At 35.9% G+C, this 21590-nt stretch overlaps 2 protein-coding genes across 2 annotated transcripts; both read right to left on the bottom strand.

The window, feature by feature from the left end:
- Positions 1–9191: 9191 nt before the first annotated feature.
- LOC110096275 (cellulose synthase A catalytic subunit 7 [UDP-forming]) lies at positions 9192–18768 on the bottom strand. The gene is made up of 11 exons (XM_020822139.2): positions 18544–18768; positions 17418–17539; positions 15514–15577; positions 15262–15418; positions 12946–13543; positions 12450–12587; positions 12237–12362; positions 11942–12154; positions 11283–11864; positions 9881–10231; positions 9192–9773 (listed from the first exon to the last, which is right to left on the bottom strand). Exons 4-11 carry the CDS (start codon positions 15384–15386, stop codon positions 9192–9194), a joined length of 2715 nt encoding a protein of 904 aa, XP_020677798.2. The 5' UTR covers positions 15387–15418; positions 15514–15577; positions 17418–17539; positions 18544–18768.
- LOC114579149 (cellulose synthase A catalytic subunit 7 [UDP-forming]-like) lies at positions 15506–18778 on the bottom strand. Its single transcript, XM_028692915.1, has 3 exons — positions 18544–18778; positions 17418–17539; positions 15506–15577 (listed from the first exon to the last, which is right to left on the bottom strand). Exons 1-3 carry the CDS (start codon positions 18776–18778, stop codon positions 15506–15508), a joined length of 429 nt encoding a protein of 142 aa, XP_028548748.1.
- Positions 18779–21590: the final 2812 nt, after the last annotated feature.

Here is a 21590-nt window from a genome sequence, read left to right as displayed (position 1 = left end):
TCCTTAATTTTTGTCCTTAGGTGTCACTAAGGTTGTAGGATTAAAAGGAGGTTTTGTTTTCTAACCCTTTAGGACTTTCGTACATATGTCACTAGGCTTAGGAATCTATAGTAAAGCAGTAGAAAGAAAAGAATGAAAATTATAAGAAAAAAAAAAGGATGTTGGCATTGTTGTTTTGGACACACTTCTTTAAAGACAAGTGTATCCTAAAGCAACATTAACAATGCCCTTTGTTATTCCCACAATCCAAATAAGGCACTTGATACAAACCCGACTCTACTACCCAACCTATTCCCTACCAAACTCAAGGCAAACAAGGGAAGCTCAAGTTCCAAAAAGAAAACAAACTAGACCTAAAGCATTACCTCTTTCTACCCATCACATTCTTTCAAACTTATATTTTAAAGGGCAAACATAAATAAAAAAAAAAAGAAAACTTATGCAAGGTAGATTATCCCATCCAAAAAAAAAAAAAAGATTAAGAGAACTCTCCAACACAAATCTATTCTACAAAAGTTGCTAAACCCAAGTCTAACTTATGAATTTTGTTTATTTTGTTTGAATGAAAAGCTACATGAAATTCTACACAAATCATTTATCAAAATCTCTTCTTTTTTTTCTTTTTATTTTGACACAAAACTCTACAAAAATCACCTACGAAAATCCCCTCTTTGACACAAAATCCTACCCAACAACCCATAATCAAGTGCCTTTTTCTTCATTTGGAGTGGGGTGGATCCATAAAGCTTTCCAACAAGAAAGTTTTAGAAAAACCTCTCATTGTAAAGCGTTCATGAAACTCGTCGCATAAAACCTTTTAAAACAAAACCAAATTAAAACCAATGATAAATCATCTCAACATAAGCAAATCAAGACTTTTTTTACAAAAGCAAATTCTCAAGTTTGCAACACAAGAAAAATCATGAAACCTCTCGACACAAACAAAAAGAAATACTTATAAAGCTCTCTAATCACAAAGAAACTCAAAAGACTTTCCAAAACACATCAAACATTGATTTTCGTAAAAAGATGACGAATCAAAATATTTCATTCCAAACTCCTCGTAAAAGAAATACTCCAAATCATTGTGTACAATCTTCTAAAAAAAGTCACATGCATATAGGGAAATATGTTCTTAAGAGTTGTAAATGGAATTATAAAGCACATGCCGAGCTCTCAGTAAATCAAGTGAAGCTCACAAATAGATCATAATGCATATGGAGATTCACTAACAAACCCTCATGATGGCATTAACAGGTTAAGTGTAAGAATTGTATAAGTGCAAGCATATATGTAAGATTCTCTAATCAAAGTATTTTTTTTTTAACCATACGTGAGAGAACCTTCAATATATGAAACTAATGAAACATAAGGCTTGTTAGAGAATTCAGTAATGTGATCTCAACTTAAAAGGTTCAATGATAAAAAGTTTTAGCTTTCTCATCTCAATTCAACAAAGGGAACTAATAAAACTTGTTGCTCATTTTAAGAAAGAAGTTTATTCAAGTACCTCCATTCTAGAAAAAGATAATCATTGTGAAACATATATTCAACATTTCTACTAGAAAGAAATTGTGAAGGAAATGCCCATGCTCATGACAGTTCGTATCGCATAAAGCTATATCCAACATAAAATTTGCATCACACCAAATCAGACTTATATAAAAATCATAAAACATATACATGTTCTCCCACCTCAAGAAGACGCACCAAATAATCATGAATGTATGTAAAAGGAAGTTACAGAACTTTTGTACTCATCCACTTCTTTGGCTTACATTAAATAAAGCTTATGATAACAAACCAATACAAACATGTAACCTTTCCTAACAAGCCTTACTACGAATGCCTTGCATGCATACCTTGATAAAGGGCAAAACAACTTCCTACAATTCACACTAGTGAAATTATAATTGAACTTTACTAGGCATGCTTACATTGACAAACTCATAAAGAGAACAATCCACCATATAATGCAAAACATGATGTAGACTTGACATAAGCATGAATGAGTATAATGACTTTACCCATGTCGATACCCTTGTCCACATTTGCATTAAATACAATGATATTACCATTCAAATATACATAAATTCACTCTTCAACCACACTACAAAATCTTTCGTAAAAGTCTTATGAAAGCTTGGTATTGAGAAAGAAAAACATATGAAAGCTCGTTGGCATGACTAGCAATCTCTACATCACATGATATTGATTTTCATGAATGGCTTACAGAGGGAATCATAGTAGTAATCCTTACTAATATCACTATGGTGTGAATGTACCTTCTCAAGACAAAGCCAGATCATCCACAACATAATTATCTATGACCACAGAAAAGGAATTAAAGCAATCGTTTAATAGGCATATAGAAATCGGAAGCTGCTATTGTTGTCTCCTTTTTTTAACATATCAAAATCAGTTTTTGTTCTTTTAGTTTTGAATGAAATGGGACATAGATATGGATAATCTTCAAGGGTGAACACAAAAATTAATTCTACAAATTGACCACAAGTATTAGAAGCCGTAGGTTGCTTTAAGCCATTATGTCTCATGAACACAAAAAGAAACAACACATGTCATATATCTCATTCCTTATTGCCTTTCAAAAGATACACATAAAACTATTTCAAGATAACATAGACTTAAAGTAAAGAAATCCGACCACTAGAACCATGAATCTCTACTTGAAAAATATATGATTTGGTGATCAAAATATGCATACAATCTCTCTAATTCAACCATAACTTACAAATACTTTGTCATTCAACATGCTCTTGTGCCAAACATACAATACTTGCCAAAGGTTTGAAACATGTTTCTATATTATTGAGAAGAAAAAAGTAAAATGAGATAAAACAAAAAGTATGTTTTTTTTTCTCAAATTAGCCCAAACTAAAGATCAATATCATATGGATTCCTTTACAAACACTTAAGTTATTCCCTAACAAATTACACTCAAAATGTGATTGAAAATAACATTCATGATATTTTAACCATGTAACAAAAGTGCTCATGAGGTGAATCATCCATGAATAGTAAGCAAACATATCTCAATAGATGAGAGGAACTTGCAAGCCACTATGTATGTAAATAACCAAGCCATTTGTTTTATAGCAATTTATAGATTCCCAAACAAAGCATAGATAATAGGGGATGTAAATAGGTTAACTGCACATCATTATTTATTTCACCCAAATGCATGTATCTTCCTATCCAGCATTACCACAAACACCATAGCTCTTCCAAGAGCAATTCACCAAACATAATCGTTGCCATTGTTTGAAAAAGGAAAGAGAATAAAATAAATGAGACTAAAAGAAATATGAATATGATAGTGCTTTCTTGTAAGCTCACAACACCTTCATGTAGTTCATAAAATGTCTGAAGCCTTCACAAATCTTACTAACTATGCTTTGTAGAAACCATAGAAGAGAGGACACAAACCATATGAAATTTACTTATGCCGGCGATGCAAACCTTTCGAAGAAACTCATGGAATTCCCACTTTTATCAAAGAAAACTCTATCAACCCTTAATAGGCATTATCACAAATAGTTTGCATGCATATTTCAACCATAAATAACATACCCTTTTTTTTATGATCTCTAACAACTTAAACATGGGATTTCAAATCATCTATCATATAAGAATGGTAATAAAGAAGCATAAGTTCTGCATACATATCAAACAAATAAATTTTTCCTACAAGTAACATGAACTAACATATTATTTAGCATACATTTCATGAGACTACCTATGGCTAATAATGATTTCATATTTCCTTGAAAACATTAAAATAGCACTTGATAACCAAATATCTTAGTAAAACTAGATAGTAAGGGACAATGGTGAAGGCATCATACATGAATACTTTTACAACATGAACAAAATACTCTCATGCATCAAATTTGCATATACTGGTACTCAAGAAATGGGATGATCTAAGTTGTCCAACAAAGTTACCAAACCTCACATAGTATGAAACCAAATATATCCATGATGTCACATCCCACCAACTCATGCGAATAACATAGAATGGAGTTACCCATTCACTACACTTTTCATGCTAAGTTTTACTTTCAACAACAAGTTTTGTTAGCAAAGAAAACAAGTAAAGTGATGAGAATAAAAAAAAAACATGAAGTTTCATATAAGCATAAAGCATTGTTTCATATTATCTTTTCACCAAATCAAGATATGAAATTAAACATTTATGATACCCAATCTAAATTTCCTAACGAAATCAAATTTCTTTCCTCTAGTGACATTCCACCCAACACTTGATTAAATAGCTCTACATGCTTCAAGAATCTCCAAACAAGCACAGTTAAAACTCATTAGAAATGTATGAGACCTTTAGATCTAGGTATACTCACCAAAAGAAACTTGATTGAGTGGCCTCATGTGCAAGCTTAGGCTTCATGAGTTATCAAGCAAATATCACAATCTCTCTTTAAAGACATTTTGTCAAACACTTGACATGCATATTTTAGAAAAGAAACATTATGGCTCTTCAAGATTTGCTACCATTCACACCTAAAATTTCTAAAAAAGATATAGCTAGCATACATCATATAGTTATGCGCTTTGAACACATAAAACCATTTATGACAAGCAATAACTATCTCCATATTTCAAAAAGGATTAAAGCATCACTTGATTCCCAAATGAACACAAGGAAACTAAACAAAAAGAGATAGCAGAGAATGACTTTGCCAAGCTCATTTTAACAGAAATTAAACTATCTCAATTTCATTTTGATGAAGAAATACTAGCTAGATGAGGAGAAGAAATAAAGCAAGGGAAGAAGAGAAAGAATAGAAGAAGAAGGAAGAAGAAAGAGTAGGTAAGAAAGAAGAAATAGAGGAAGAGGTTACCTGCAGCTTGGAGGAAGTCGGCAAAGGGGCTTCAGCTCTGTTTGGGGTTCACGAACCGGACACCGAATGGAGGAGAAGGTTCGGCCTTCGGGTCTGCCGTGAACCAGAGAGACGGGAGAAAGGGGGTTCCTCACGGGTTCAGTTCGGAGAAGGAGATCGAGGTCGGGTCTTGGAGTTCGAACGAACCTTGGGCTCGGTTAGGGGGAGGCAAACAGCAGCAACCAGAGGAAGAAGGGAGACGTCCCTCGGCTCCCTGGCTTCTGCGAACAAGGGGAGGCGGGAGTATAAAGGGGCTTCGGCCTGGACCAGGTCACGCGAACATAGGGAAAAATGTGGAGGAGATTCGGTCCTTGTCCGAACACAAGGAGACGGAGAGAGGGAGAGGTCTGCCTGGAATCACCCGAGAGAGAAAGGAGGAAGAATCATGCCGAGAGAGAGGACACGGCCTCCGTCTAGGGCTTCTGCGAGCAGAAGGGATCGAGAAAGGGTGAGAGAGGGAGCGAAAAAAAAAAGAGAGCGAGAGATCGCCGCCCGTTAGAACTCTTTTTTTTTCGTACTTCTATACCCAAACATCGAAGCTTCGCCTCTGTCCGAGGCCTGCTCCCATCTCAGCGAATCGTCTGAAACGCGAGATTTGAGCTGAAACGAGGCTCTTGTTTGATCACAGCCGTCGGCGCGTTTACTAGATTTAGGAAACTATTCAAATTGAGTCAAAAGCCAATTGGAATTTATTTAGGATTAATCCGGGTTGATTTGAGTTAGGTCTGATTCAAATCAACTTGATTTAGAATTAGGCTAGGTTCGATCAATTTGATCAAATCAAATTAAAGACGATTTGGGTCAAATTGAACTAGTTATAGTCAAAACAAATTAAACATGATCGAATCTAATTTGACTCAATTCGGATCGACACGAGTTTGAATTGGGCTCGAAGATGATCAATTGCATCGATCGAATGTACTCGGGGGCACTCGAGCGAAAATCGAGGTCAATAATATGAAAATAGCAATATTAAAGTTGAACTGGCCACTACTTGGCATATGGCAGAAAAGCAATAACTAAAAGTAATAATGCTAAAAGCTGCAGAGAGGGAGTGGAGGTTGTAGGTTAAATGGAATGATGGCATTGAGATGTGCTCCAGTACCACGATAAGCCACATCAGGTCTCCCCGGTCGTGGAAGATTCCTCACCTGAGGAAATAGATTGGACCATACCTGCTTGTTGTTTGTAAGTGTGATTTGCTGCTTCTAGTTTGTCCCGTACACTTTGTAGCATTTTAGTGTAAGCTTCGGTAGTAATGGCTGCTACCCTGCTCTTGCATTGTGGCAAAACGACTACATCCACTAAGTGATTAGGTCACTTAGTATATACAATGCTGAACGGGCATTGCCCAGTTGACCGGTTCGTCATAACATTATATGCGAAGTCAGCTTGGCCGAGGTAATCGTCCCATTTCTTCGGATGCACATGAGCCAAACAACGCAGCATGTTACTTAAGGTGCGGTTCACGACCTCCGTCTATAGAACTTAACTCCGTTGAGGAGTGTGAGAGAGCATAAGCAATCCTCCTGGGTCGAAGATTTTGCGTCTTTTAAACATATCCGCAAGCTTGTTCATCAGTCGATTGAATTCTTTTGGATTTCCACAAATTTGCAAGCCTCCATTAATAGCAATAACAACATAATTGGCACTTGGAATTGATTCTTTATCCCATCTAGAATCGCATAATAAGCTCCTGACTCCATCCACAAACTCTAGTGCCATTTGAGGCAAATGATTATTATTGAACTCACCAATTAAGGCATTCCATAAGAAAAGATTCTTCTCAGCCATTTCATCAAACACTTTACTGGAACTTTTGATGTCACCACATTTAGCATGCAGGCTCATTAAACCATTGGAAATATAGGCAAATGGCTCAAAGCCATTACGAATGGCACCTCTAAAGTGCTGAAAAACCTCATCTCCATAATAATTTCTTGCAATTTCAAGCTTCACGTGTGCATTTGTCATCGTGCTCCAAGAGACTAGGCTTTGTGTTTCCATTGACTCTGCTGTGTTAGACCATCCGTTTTGACTTATTATTGAAAATAAAATTTGGCCAAAGAGAAGTTCTGATAGCTTTGAATTAAAGTCATCATAATCATGCCTTTGGACACCAGGAACCCCAAGCATCTCGAAGTCGAATGGATCAATCCTGACTAGCTTTTGCTCACGATTAGTCGTGGTATTTGCCGGTATCATTTCAACTTCTCCAGCATCGTTCATCACGTTCCCATTCACTTCTGCAAACTCCAGACTACTGGACAAGCGTAATTTAATATTGTTTTTTTGCATTGGATTGAAGTCCGTTTCCACTAACGGCAAGTGCAGCATTCTCGCCCATGGCAATTTTATTGTAAAGTGCGACGTGGTGAAGCTTCGTTTGTTGTCGAGGGTAGAAAAAGCAGAGAAGCCGCGATCATATTGCACAACACCCAAATGATTACTTTTGGAGATCCATATAAATTTGCCTGACATATGCGCTACTTTGTCAATGGCATCATCTGATATATCGAAATGTAAATCGACCAAGATGACATCAGGCTTGACTTTGTCCGAACTGGTAATCAGTTGATTACTTCCTATTGTCGTAGAATCACGCTGGAGTGGATTTGGATCGTGGGCTTGGGTCGCAGGTTGATTGCAGACCGGGTGGCGAGAAGAAGTTGAGGGATGTTGCGAATCTGGAAGCAAAAACAAGGTTGGGCACGCTGGAGGCGCGCGGATCTGAGTCAGAGGTCAATTTGTGCGGGCGGGAGGTAGAGAAGCCCCCACAAATCGCTCTTCCTCGACGATGTTAGTATCAGCGATGGGGTTGAAATCGACGTTGAGCTGCGGTTGTTGTTCTGTAAGTAGCTCAACGTAACTAGATGATGACTTCTCGATGTTACTGTTGACTGTAGTGAATGGAGGATTTTTCTCGTCGTCGACTTCACAAAACGACTTATCAGTGGTTTCAAACGTGGAGTTGGGCATGGTATTGCGGGAGCTGAGCGGGGCCGGACCGTGATCATGTGGAGTGGCAATGGCGGTTGCTTCTTCTGGTTCAACAGCAATTTTGCAATCTCGCTGGAGTGGGACCGATTGCACGGACTTGTTGAGGAAGCAAAAGGAAGACGCCGGGATGAACATATTAGGAGCGAGCGGCGATGGAGAAGTGACATCGGCGGTTGTTTCGTCGGATAGAGAATCACATGTCGAGTGTTGCGGATGCGGAAGCGGCAAATCGTGCTGGAGTTGTTTTTGGAACCCTTCGCGATTGTCCTCTGAGTCTGAGATAACTGGAATGGTTGTGTGGAGTCGACAGCCAAGGTGTGGACGCAGTGCCGGTGTGGTTGCCGGCGGAACTGGTCTGCCAACCGCCTGTTGTGTTCAATTCGTCCTCAGGGATTGAATCTCGGTCTTCATTTCCATAGAGAATCGGAAAAACTCAGTGGTAAGTATTTCCAGGTGACGAGCAATGTTTGCTTGCATCGCCCACATTGCCTCCAAGCTACGATCCTCTTTGATTGTCGGACGTTTGCTTCCCTCCGCCATTAAGCTCGAGACCGAGCTCTGATACCAAATGGTGTGAAAACCGGAGCAAACCTGCACAGAACAGAAAACAGAGAAGAAAGAACAGGGAGAAGAAGAAGAACATGGAGAAGAAGAAGAAGAAGGGTAGAATAGAAGGAGAATAGGTATAAAGCTCAAATATCAGTATTCAATTCTATTTTGTCTCTTGCTCCCCACTAGTACATAAGTAATACTCTAATAAAACGAAATATGAAAATAGCAATATTAAAGTTGAGCTGGACACTACTTGGCATATGACAGAAAAGCAATAACTAAAAGTAATAATGCTAAAAGCGGCAGAGAGGGAGTGGAGGTTGTAGGTTAAATGGAATGATGGCATTGAGATGTGCTCCAGTACCACGATAAGCCACATCACATCTTTTATGAATATGATTTCTCTTTTATGAATATGAATACTATCTTTTCCAGTGCCAGAACAATTCTGCTTAGACCTAAGATCATTCAAGTTCTTAATTGCATTCATGGCGTTGAGTGCTAATTACTATGACATCGGATCATCTCAATCTTACAACAATACGTGAGCAAAGTTTTCAAAAATAACATTTATCCAAGAAATATTACATGATACACCCTCGTACAAATAAACATCCAATCCAAAATGTAAGGAAACAAAAAAAAAATTACAAAAAGAAGAGAAATTAGTCCATTAATCCATCAACAAAGCACCTCTTAATTGTGATCATGGCAAATTAATTAGCACTCAACGCCGCACTGCTTCAGAACAGGACCCTTCTGCTTAGGCAAGAAAGGATCAATCCTGACCCAAACCAAAGAGAAAATCGAGGCCAGAAGAACAGACCAAAGCACGACAATGGTCGGCGTCCTGTTCTGTCTCCCCATCAATCCCTTCAAGAAAGGATAGAGATGAACGATCACCCAAAAGGCGAAGAAAAGCTTTCCGAATAGAGGACCCCAGGAGCCGTAGCCGTTGTTGATGGCGTCGGAAACGCCGGCGACGACGCCGACCATGTTGATGATGAGGAGAGTGGTGGGGGGGATGAGCAGAGTGGTCCACTTGAAGAGGTAGAGTTCGCCGAAGTCGGCGTCTTCGGAGGCTTTGGAGGTGACGGTGAAGTTGGAATCGACGCCGGCGAGGACTTTGAGGAGGCCTTGGAAGACGGCGAAGAGGTGGGCTGAGACGCCGCCGATGACCCAGAATTGCTCGTTCCTCCACCAGTCCTGGATGCTGACGCCGCTCCAGCGGAGCTCCAAGATGCCGGTGGCGATGATGGAGGCGAAGAGCGCGATGAACCAGATGCTCGCCAGGTTGTTCAGCTGCAATGCAGTAAATTGTTATTCATGAATCAAACTTTACCCAAAGTAATCAAAAACCATAATTTTCACCTAATAATCTCATTCCAATCAAGTTACTTAATAATTACCGTGGGGATGATGAACTTTCCGGTGAGCAAACAGACGGCCGGGATGGTGCAGTAAGCAAGCAAAGGAATGGAAGTGAAAGGATAGACGATGGTGTTCGTGTATGCGAATCTCTCCAGCCACTTGAGATTTCCTCCATAGCCGTACCACAACGGGCAATGCCGGCTGAGGAAGATCTCGACGGAGCCGAGAGCCCACCGGAGAACTTGGTGCAGCCGGTCGGAGAGATTGATCGGAGCCGATCCTTTGAAAGCCGGCCGATTTGGTGTGCAGTAAACCGATCTCCAGCCTCTGCAGTGCATCTTGAATCCCGTTAATATATCTTCTGTCACCGAGCCGTATATCCATCCGATCTGCAATTGAAAGCAATGAATGGGGCCAAACATAGGAGTAGATTAGTTATCGATTGTTCTATGTTAAATATACATTTTTTAGTTAAAAACTCGGCTAAGTATATCCTAATGAATATCAAATATTAACATGGGAGTGTCAAAATAGGGAGAAATATTTCTGTGCGAAGTTCGGATGTAGAACGTCACCTGGAGATCAAGTAAAATACACCACATCAGCGGTACTGAGCCGTGGTACCGAACAGTACCGAGCAGTACTGAGCCACGACACCAAGCGAAGGGGTGACCTGACGCATTATGGTTGTCTCTGGACGGCGTTAGGTGTTCGCAGAATAAACAATCCAAAATAGGTTAAAGGGTCTTTGTTCTTTTGGAGAATTAAGGGACAACGATCGAACTTACACAGAACACAAGACCAAGGAGAGTTGTATAAGGAATTGTTTCACGTTGACCTAATTAGATAAGCGGACAAAAGGCGAACTTGAACTATCCAGATGATTGGAATCCAACCCGATAACCCATTTGATTAATTTTTTTTTAACTTATTAGCTTTAGATTTTAGGTTAATTATAAAAAATAAAAAAATCATACCAATAAGCAAAATGATTTAAGGTGAAAAAATAAACCGGCCATTTTTAGTTCAAAATAGAATTTGTGATACAACTAGACCCTATCTCGCCAATTAAAGGGGTCAAAATTTTAGACTAGATCTCACCTCATTTATGAAATCAGTCAATTTGACCCCGGCTTTTTGGGCCAAATTCAGTTGATGAGTCAGATCATTTATTGGCACTTCTATATAAACATATGATTTTTTTTATTTTAATTATCTTAGGAAACAATAATTGCCAAGCAAATAACTTTAATTTTTTTTTTATCATTGTCAATCTGACATCTTATGAGTACAATATAAATTTATTTAATTTTTAATATTTTTTCTACTCGTTTCAAATAAAATTTAATAATTATAAAACTCTACTGAATTCCCTAAAATGTAATCAGAAAATCCTAATTGAAATTTTGTTGCAAAACAAAAACTATAGAACATAATTACCTCTTTGCCCCACTCTGTTTTCTCCTCATAGCTACAGCTAATGACATGAATGGCTTCCTTGATAAGCACGGTCTGGTTCGTCCCCTCCGGCATCCCGCCGTCCTCCATTAGCGTGGAAGCAATGAAAACTGGCGACTGACCGAACCGCTTCTCGAAGCTCTTCTGAGACATAAGCGACGACTTCTCCAAGTCATCATACCCTTCCAATCCTTCCTCTATCTCCTCTAACTCGAATCCTCTCTTCATGTATCCCTTCCTGCTCCCAGGCGTCGCTTCCGCCGCCATATATCCTTTATTCTTCTTCATCTTCTTCTTCTTCTTCCCGAAAAGCCGAATGCTGCTGAAAGCTGATGACTTTCTCTCTTCGTCGGGGAGGCCAAATCTCGTGGTTTTGGACTTCGCCTTCTTCCTCGAGCCACCACAGCAGCAGCAGCAACACCAGGAGGGCCAGCAGTCGCAAGTCATCTTCGGGCGCTTCTCGGTCTTGGGTGGATCGTAGCCGTAGAGAGCCTGGCGGTTGAAGACGCATCCGGTGCCGACGTAGACCGGACCTTGGATCCCATCCAATCCCTTCATATTGATCTGATTACAGCAAATATCGAATTCTACTGAGTTTAATTTCTGTACTTCACAATCATTGTAAGGTAAGGGGTACTCACATCGAAGAAGACCACGTTCCGATTCGCATATCGATCGTTGAGATCAATGCCATCGAACCTCTGAGGAAACTGCACGTAGCAGAGCTTCTTCCCAAGCTGAGGGTCCATTAGAAAGCACATAGCCTCTCTAATGGCCTTGCTGTTGTTTATGTAGTGATCGCAGTCCAGATTCAGGATGAACGGAGCATTTGTTAACACGGCCGAGCATCGAACCTATTGCAGATTAAATAAATTAACTATTTTTATATATAATTAGTGCTAAAGCATCTCTTAATGATGGTAATTAAGCTAATACCAGTGCGTTCATGGCTCCTGCTTTCTTGTGATGCTGGTAGCCAGGCCTCTTCTCACGAGAAACATAAACCAGCTTGGGCAGCTCCTTGCCTTCTACGTCAAGCGCGCCCTGGCTTCCCAGGTATACCTAACAACATAATGAATCAATGTGTCAGGTTACAGGTGTATGGCACCTGATACGTGTCAGGTTATTTATATGGGTAAAAAATGGAACCTGGATCATGCCGGGATGGTCCCTCGTGTTGTTCCCAGGCCAAGGCGTGCCATCCTGCATCACCCAGCCCTCTTCGGGCTTCTTCTGCGCCTTAGCCACCAATGAGTTCATCCTCACCTTAAACTCCTCATATTCTCTCTGCACACACCAATATTTATTTATTAAATAATAATTAATCAACATTAATACAACTAATAATAATTAATACATTCATTATAATTGAATCGCATAAATTAATGTGAATTTAATTAAATAAAAATTAAAATAATGAAAGAATTTGTTATATAATATATAATAAATTATTTTGAGAATAAATTCATAAAAAATGAAATTTTATTTTATTTATAAATTAAAATCACTTAATTTTATTTTATGCTATTTAAAATATAATAATAATATCATTATGTCAAGTTTTATCTTATTAATATTAATTAGGATATTCCGGACCCATCAGAGAGAGAGAGAGAGAGAGAGAGAGAGAGAGTAATTTAGCCACCTTCATGGCTCTTCGCTCCTTAACGAAGCTCGGCTGCACCTTATCCTTTAGATAATCAATCTTCTCCGAGAAATAAAACTCCGGCGCCCTCGGCTCCACCGCATGCTTCTTACAAAACGGCACCCACCGCCGCGCGAACTCCGCCGTCTCCGCCAGCGCGTCGAACAGCAACATCGACGACCCATCATCAGAAACGTAGCAGCTGACTTTTTCGACGGGGTAATCGACGGCCAGGATCGAAAGCACTGTGTTGGCAGTGATGATCGGCGGCTCTTTGAGCGGATCGACCGTGCTGACGAAGAGATCGACGGCGGAGAGCCGGGATTCGAAGCGGGCCGAGAGGCGGTCGAGATAAGTCTCGCGAGTGACGGGCAACCATTTGGGAAACTGGTCGAGGATCCACGAGAAGGCGAACCAGATTTCGCAGATGACGGAGATTAGCCAGAGGGCGAAGGCGTCGTCGGCGGGAGTGGTGATGCGGAAACGGAGGAAGAAGGCGAGGACGACGAGGCGGATGATGATGACGATGCGGTATGGGTTTATTCGGCTTGAGGGGATTGGGACTTTGCGCCATAGGGGTTGCCGGGCCTCCGCCATGCTGACAAAGTAAGCTTAGAACTTGTTAGCTCGCTTTCAACTTCCTTTGTTTATTATAAAATAAGGTTCGAAAAATCATTATATTTATTTTTAAATTAATGTAATATACTTATTAGAGTTTATTAATTCGTTATAAATTAATGGAAAAAATACTGATATTTTTAGTAGAAAAAAAATCACATTAGATATATTGATTTAAATAAAAAATTCCTAATAATTTTTGTTGTTAAAATCAACGAAAAAATAATAATCAAATAGAAATTGTGACTGAAAAATAAAATAGTGAGAAAAATTATCCCTATCAAAATCTTATCTTGAGATTAGTATTTCTGGCATAAAAATTTATCTCGCACTAATCTTAAAGCAAATTCAATTAATGCATATTTTTTAGATTTATTGGGATTTAGGAAGCTAGCTATTGTAAGATAATGGAGAAAGTATTCAGTTGGATATTCTCATTAAGTTAAGGCTACAATGATATTTTTATTAAATTAAAAAAAAAATGTAAGATACCTTACATTGAAAAATTGCATATGAATTTTTTTTAGTACCATTGGATTTGCTTTGAGATTAATGTTATACATAAGAAAATTTATTTTGCACTAATCTGAAGATAAACACTGGCATTGAAGTCTTTCATGATTTAATTTATATCAAGATAGTCATATATAATTTTTATTCTTTTATTATATTTAAATAATAAAAAATTAAATGATCTTGATTTGTAAATAATAAATTAATAAATTGAACATTTGATATAAATATATAATCATGATAAAAGGTAAAATATTTAGATATTTATATGTAATTAGTTGAATAACTATAATATTAGATGATGAAACAAAAATTCTTTAAAATTTATCGTTAAAATATATGTTTTTAATATTTGTGATAACATAATAAAAGATTAAAAGACTAACCATTTATTTTAAGATATATGTAATAGGAATTTATTAAAGAAGGAGCATGAGGTTTAATTAAATTAGGAATAGAAATACAATATTAAATAAAATTTTAAAAGAAACAAATTAGTCAAATAGAATAGCGCATTCCATTGAATGCATCAAATAATTTGACGTATTTAGAATGCGCCAAATAATTTGACACATTGCTACAATACTTGTGAAATTTAATTCGGTTAACTAGGCTAAATGCACCAAAATGCATCAAATCATTTGGCAAATTCTTTAGAATGAGCCATTCTGTTTGGCTAGTTTATTTCTTTTTAATTTTTTTTAAATGCATGATTCTATTACTAATTTAAATTAAGCATTATGCTCCTATTTATAATAATAAATAAATAAATAAAATATTATTGCACTTACTATAATACAATATTTATTTCTCCTTTTTTTTGTCTTTTAAGGTGAATTGTTGTTTATTTTTAGGGGTCTAAAATAATACTTTTAAGTAAAATAAATTTATGCTTCTTTTTGGATAGTTTTTTATTGTTTTTTGAAGGGGGGTTTTTGCTAAAACAAAATTTAATTTATTTTTTTCTATTAAAAAATTACTTCGAAAAATAGTAATAAAAATGTCCCAAATAAAACCTTACTCATTTGCTATTAACACCTCCATTTTCCTTTATAGTTTATCATTTCTATTTCTTCTTTCCATGAAAAGTATTGGCATATATAATTAGATTAATCAAACTGCATTTCTTTTAATTTATAGCTAATGATAATCAGGCTCTGCAAGTGAAAGGATTAGATAGCTCACAGCATGTAGTCTTCTTCAATCTCCTGATCATTATCATCTTCTTCTTCTTTGTCTGTTAGTCCTCTCTTCTCCTGCATCGCTTTCCATTTCTCCAACCTTTCTCTCCATTCCATGTTGGCTTCCATCTCCCTCTCGGCTTCTAAATCCTTCCCAGCAACTGCGAATTTAAGGCAATTGCAGGCTTAATTAACTGGGCATGCATATTAATCTTCTTAATAATATTGTAATGAGCTCCTAATCGTCATTAATTACCACTCCCAAAGGAAGAATAAGCTGCAACATTGGTCCTCCATTGATGAGCTTGCTCGCTTTTTAGCTGCATATGAGAAGCATATTGTGGGAATTAAAGAAGAACTAATTCAATAATGGAAAGCAGAAATTAGAAAGAAGATAGAAGAATAAAATATATTAAGATTTTAGTTTTCTTTCAGATAAATCGATCGGCTTATAATATTGCCGCTACAGTAAAATTTAATATAATTTTATTTATGTTTTTATTACGACCTAATTTATTTAGGCACATTAATATAAAGAGGGCAGCCTTTTTTTTTTAAAGAAAATATTAGGATTAGGAGGGTAAGTGTGAACTGAGTTCGATGAGCTAACATATCTAGTTTGAGCTATTTTTGACTTTACATGCTCGCTCAAAAATATTAATATAAAACACATTTAAAATATATTAGAATTTATGAGTTCAAGTGTAGAATTATTAAAAAAGTTTTAATGCAACTAAACTTGGTCAGTTGGTTGGGTGCTTTGACTATTAACGTTTTGGGTTCGAGTCTTCCGTACGTGATGTTGTGTAGGAGTTTGACTTAATTGGCTAAATGTCCTACAAAAAATTTATATCTCGTTTTATTATATCAAAGGTTTTTTTTTTTTTTTTTATCTTATAATTTTCCAATTTTTTATATTTTTATCATACTAATTATTTGAATCATAATCATTTTATCTCTTTCTTTATAATGAACCTTTAGCAACTCTTAGAATTAAACCTAAGCTATAATTCGATTAATTAAGCAAGCTCAAGCTCATTCTAGAGGCGACTCTAACTTGGCTTGACTCATTCCCACTCTTAAATAGGATAGCGAAGAAATAAATTATAATCACTAAATGAGCAACTCATGACTAGGGGTGAAAGTATTTGATACAACACGAAAAGATGACGGTTAGATCCCACGCGATCTCGAAATAGGTCGAGTTCGGGTTCCCAAATTTGATTCGTTTGAAAAAACGGGTCGGGTTCAGGTTGACCTGAAAAACCTAAATTCAAACCGCTTTGACCCTTTTGCAAAAACGCGCCTTGTCAAGACCCGTCGTTTTTTAGTTTCTTCGACAAGTCGATCATCATTCCATGCACGCACTGGTCCGTTGTCAAGTCATCCTTCCCGACAACCCATGGGGGTTGAGTCCCAGTTGAAATAACGAACCAGTTTGCAAAAATGAATCGAGTTCAGGTTGACCCAACTAGTGCAGGATCTATTCCGGGTTCGACCTGAGCCTGACCCGTGACTCAATTTTGACAGCCCTACTCATGACTAAGGCTTTGTTTGAGAACTTTTGTCCATTATTTTTCACTGATTTCAAGAAAAGTTTTGTACTAAAAGTTGATTTAAAAAACATTAAGAAAGCTATCTCAAGCAAAAACCGTTGTTTCATTTGGGACAAATTTTTTATAGCTTTCTAAAATTAGTTAAAATTTATCTTACTAAAAAAATTATCTTATACAGATGTTTGGGACTACTTTTTATTGCTTTTAAAGTAAAATTTTATTAAAAAATTTTAAGAAGCAATAAAAAAACATTATAATAAAAAAGTCGTTCAAACTAAGCTTAAATCTATTTCTTTTGTACAACTTCAGCATTTTAATAACGGCTGCAAACTTTCATTATAATTTTATGGTAATAATTTTTTTTTCTTTTCTATTTTTTTCAAACACATCATAAAAAAACAGACCAAAAAATCTCAAAACAACTAAAAAATATATTGAAATTATTGAAAATATTTAATAAAACAAATAGCTAATTCATCTGCGATTTACGTAGCGTATTTTCTTATAGAGCCCAAAAAAATCCTAAATTAAATATTAATTTACTATTAGAACGGACAAAAATAACCATTTTTCATTTAATAATCTGCTGCTAAAAAATAATTACCGACTGCGTATCGAATGCTTGATTATCCTGTACTGCCCTCTTTCTGCTGTTGTTTTGGAAATCTTCCACTGAATCGTCTTGTTCACCCTCATCTTCTTCATCTCCGTCAACTCTCGGACTACCTGCGCGCATTTTAATCATCTCTATAAAAAAACTCAATAAATAACTCCTAAAATTAATATTAAAAAGTGCGTTTATATTAGGCTTCATTTGGGACGACTTTTTTAAGCAGCTTTCTCGTACAAAAATTTTAATTTTTATACTAAAATTTTTTTTAAGAAGTAATAAAAAATAGTCTCAAATGAGGCCTTAATTCATGTACTAAAAAGATGTTTTAAGTAGTAAGAAAGTCTTTCAAATAAAAATTTTGTTTGGGACAGCTTTTTTGAAGATTTTTTAAAAGAGCTTTCTAGTATAAAAGTTTTTTTAATTAAAAAATTTTATACTACAAAGTCGTTTTAATAAACAATACGAGTCTTTAGACTTTATTTGGGACAACTTTCTTACTTCTTTATAAATAAGTTTTTTATATAAAATCTTTTGTGCTAAAAAATTATTTTAAAAAATAGTAAGAAAGTTATCCCAAATGAAGTTTATTTATACATTTTTAAGAGCTTAGGATGCTGATGAGTATTTTAATTATGAAGACATTTTTTAAAGAATATCTCTATAAATTCATAGTTTTTTTAAGGCATTTTATTACATAGCCAATATTTAACTAATTAAATGATACACGCAACAAATTAATATACTTCACAATTACAACATTGGGGTATTTTTTTTAAGCATAAGACTTTCCAATACAATAATCAATAATTAAAAAAATAAATTATAGGTAATTGAATGTCATCACTCAAATGTTAGTTTATTATATTTCATTATTTTGACTAAGTCTTATTTATTTTGTCAAATCTATTATTTTTCCTTTAAAATATATTTTGTTAAACTATTTATTGTTTTTGAAAAAAATGACATATTTTATTTGTAAGAGAAATTTTTTTAAAAAATCTATTATTTTAGAAAAAAATCAAAATAAATTATAATTGAAATACATTATTCAATATATATATATTGTAAATTTATTATAATCACACAGACTTTAATTGATCAGAAAAAAAAAAAAAACCTTTAAGACGCTTATAACGCCTGTTGCATTGCGGGCAGGTCTGGCTCCCCTCCCTCCGCTCATACTCATAGCACGGCCGGCAAACCGGGAAGCCACACTCATTGCAAGCCACGAACACCTCGCCATTCTCCTTCAACCCAATCTCGTCGCTGCAAATCCTACAGACTCCGACTTCCCTCTGCACCTCCCTACCCTCCTTCGCCGCCACGACGAAACCGCCGGCGGTGGACTCCATGCTGAACTGAGAGAGAGAGAGAGAGAGAGGAGCGCAAGGTCTTAAGGAGATGCAGAGATAATACAGAGGAACTGTCACCACCTTGAGAGTTGAGCGGTCGATGACATATTGGTTGAGAGATGAGAGTATTAGGTGCGGTCCGATCGATCGAGCGGCTCGATCGATCGCTTGAGGTCTACGTTGGGTGGTAGGGGAAGAAGAGGTGGGTGAGATGTCAGCCTGCACTTTACTTGAAGTTAAAGACTTGTACGTGCGTATGTCTTAGTATTTTTAGCAATATTAAATATGCTTTGCTTTCATTCTTTGGTGTTGATGAAATGATGTTCGCAAGTCATGATCTAGCTTCACTGTGTTGGGTGGATGATTTTGATATAAGTCTTTGAGTTAGGCTTCATTTGAGACCATTAAAGTAAGGCTTCGGTTGGCACAGTTTTTTATCAATATTTTTCACTTCTTTCAAAAAAAAATTGGACTAAAAAGTTGTTTTATAAAGCCGTAAGAAAATTGTCTCAAACAGAGGCTAAATTTTGAAAGTAGCTTCTAAGCATAAAATTTTTTGGAGTAATCAAAAATTTGTAGTTGAATAAAAATTATGATTGTGATTTGAAAAATAAAAATAAAACAGTAAAAAAATTATCTCAAATAAAACCTTAGACTTGTATGGTATATGAGTTGATTGATGGCCTAACAATATGCAATTAATACGATGAATTAATTGATTTATATGTCCTAAAACATGACTTGGTTATAAATTTGACCTATTTGCTACATGAATGCGACTCTCTTGTGATTATTCATCGGTTACAAAGAAGAATTTTTTTTTTACTAGCTACGATTGTTATTGACCAACCTGCCTCAAAGTATTTATTTCCCTAGTACATAATAGTGGATGATCATTTTGTGGTTGACATTGGTTGCAAATCACTCTTTCATGTTCCCTTTGGCGACCATTTTGTGATCGAAGTCATACTCAAATCCAAAACCCCCAAAGTTTGATCTGTGATCCCAAAACTATCTTTTACCAACGGAGAAGCAAAAATAAAAAGCTTCACAAATCGGTACAATAATGGAGATATGAAAATACAATTTTATAAAAAGTATGCATCCAAGCAACAACCGACATCTTTTTTCACGTTCCAAAACAAAAATGACACTAATTACACCAAAACAAACCAATCCTTTGTTTATAATTGCCTCATTGCCACCAACGACCAATGGAATAATATGAAAGAAAAGTAATATAATCCTTTGTTTACACCATATGCATTATGATTAAATTCATCCTCTAATATAAATCCCAAATGCACTTACACAAGAAAAAAACCAGAAGTCTAAGGTTATACTTAAGTAATCTGTATTCTACCCAACAAATCAATAAAAAAATTGTGTAAATAATCTCAACATCATTTAGGTTGGTCATTCAACATCAGAAATAGTTTAAAATATTGGGGAAGATAAAACACAAAATCAAGATTGGCACATTTGGCTGCCATAAGCACATTTAGAATAGAAGGTCAACCAGTTTAATGCTATCAATGTCCAGAACATAAAACTGTTAGGTGTCTCTTCCAACTGCCATCTCCTCAGCTGCAACTCCTCAATCTTTTAAAACCAGCTTCTCATATGATTTGCAAACTTTAGTGTCTTTATTTCATAGTTTTAGGGCCTTGCTTTGCTTTTTAAGTGTTGCATTCTTTGATTTCTAATTCCGAGATCTTCGACGCTAATCTTAGCAAATGTTGTTATGATAAATTTCTTCAAATTTATAAAGATTTAGGGTCTGTTTGGGATGATTGTAATGTTTTATAAAGTTGACTGTGAAGTTGTGTGAAGAAAGCAGCTTTGCAATTATCGTTGCAAAAATCGGCTTTCCACCATACAAATTTCTGAAATGTTACGAGGAGGCAGCAAAAAAATAATAATAAAATAAAATTGCTGTTGCTGTTTGAAAATATAAATAGTTAGAAAGCTATCTCAAATAAATACTTAATTTTTGTAATGCGAATTATATTGTGTCCATTTTATATATGTACTGTTTTTGAGTTCATCTAACAAAAATATGAGATAAATATCAATATTTTATATAAAATAAAACTTTTAAAAATAATAATTTTGTTAAATTAATTTTCTAAATAATAATTTTATCTATAATTCTTTTAAGTTACTTATATTTGAATCTAAATTAAACTTGTTATGGTGGTATTATAATAGTAAATTATAAAGGAATATTTGATGTAATTTATTTATTCCTATCATCAAAATATAAATTTACCTTTTTTTATTGTCGGATCTAAATTTATTTTTGTAAATATAAAAAGATTTTATCATGGAAATGAATTGATATATCATCAAAAAATTATCTTGATCGGGCACGAATCTCGAGGCAAAATCAAACCAGAAACTTTAAAAATTAAATCCGGGATCACCTTAACTCTGATTTCAACAAACTAATAGTTAAACTGAGCGTCTTGGAAATACAAACCCAACGACATCAAATTCTACTCAATCCAAGACCAAATGAGTCCAAATAAATGACCTGAAGCGATGTTGGAAAGTTTGTACCACAATTTAAGTTACCAAACGGTTTTCGAATTTGACGAGCTTATAGTCAAATTGAGCGGCTCGACGAGACAAATCCAACGAGCCCAAGATGGTTGAATTCTGAAGTCATTAAAACGTTCAAATGCCCAATAAACGGTCTATGATCAAAGGATTCAATATCGGCCGTCCATCCGAACCACTCCATATTTTGCCCCTGATCCCTCATCTATTTACTGGCTATGCCACTCCAGAAAATCTATAAATAGACCCC

The sequence above is a fragment of the Dendrobium catenatum genome, unplaced genomic scaffold (assembly GCF_001605985.2).
Source record: "Dendrobium catenatum unplaced genomic scaffold, ASM160598v2 fragScaff_scaffold_186, whole genome shotgun sequence".
NCBI lineage: Eukaryota > Viridiplantae > Streptophyta > Magnoliopsida > Asparagales > Orchidaceae > Dendrobium > Dendrobium catenatum.
This window is presented reverse-complemented; position numbering and strand designations above follow the sequence as displayed.

Bases quoted from the DNA above. Each gene is read 5' to 3' on its own strand.
- LOC110096275 (XM_020822139.2), bottom strand. From the start codon at position 15,386: ATGGAAGCCAACATGGAATGGAGAGAAAGGTTGGAGAAATGGAAAGCG. The intron at 12,363-12,449 runs GTTCCATTTTTT...TTATGTTGTTAG, and splicing joins ACCATCCCGGCATGATCCAG to GTATACCTGGGAAGCCAGGG. The intron at 9,774-9,880 runs GTAATTATTAAG...ACTGCATTGCAG, and splicing joins GAAAGTTCATCATCCCCACG to CTGAACAACCTGGCGAGCAT.
- LOC114579149 (XM_028692915.1), bottom strand. From the start codon at position 18,778: ATGGAGTCCACCGCCGGCGGTTTCGTCGTGGCGGCGAAGGAGGGTAGG. The intron at 17,540-18,543 runs GTTTTTTTTTTT...AAATGCGCGCAG, and splicing joins GCGTTATAAGCGTCTTAAAG to GTAGTCCGAGAGTTGACGGA. The intron at 15,578-17,417 runs GTAATTATTTTT...TCTCATATGCAG, and splicing joins AAGCATTCGATACGCAGTCG to CTAAAAAGCGAGCAAGCTCA.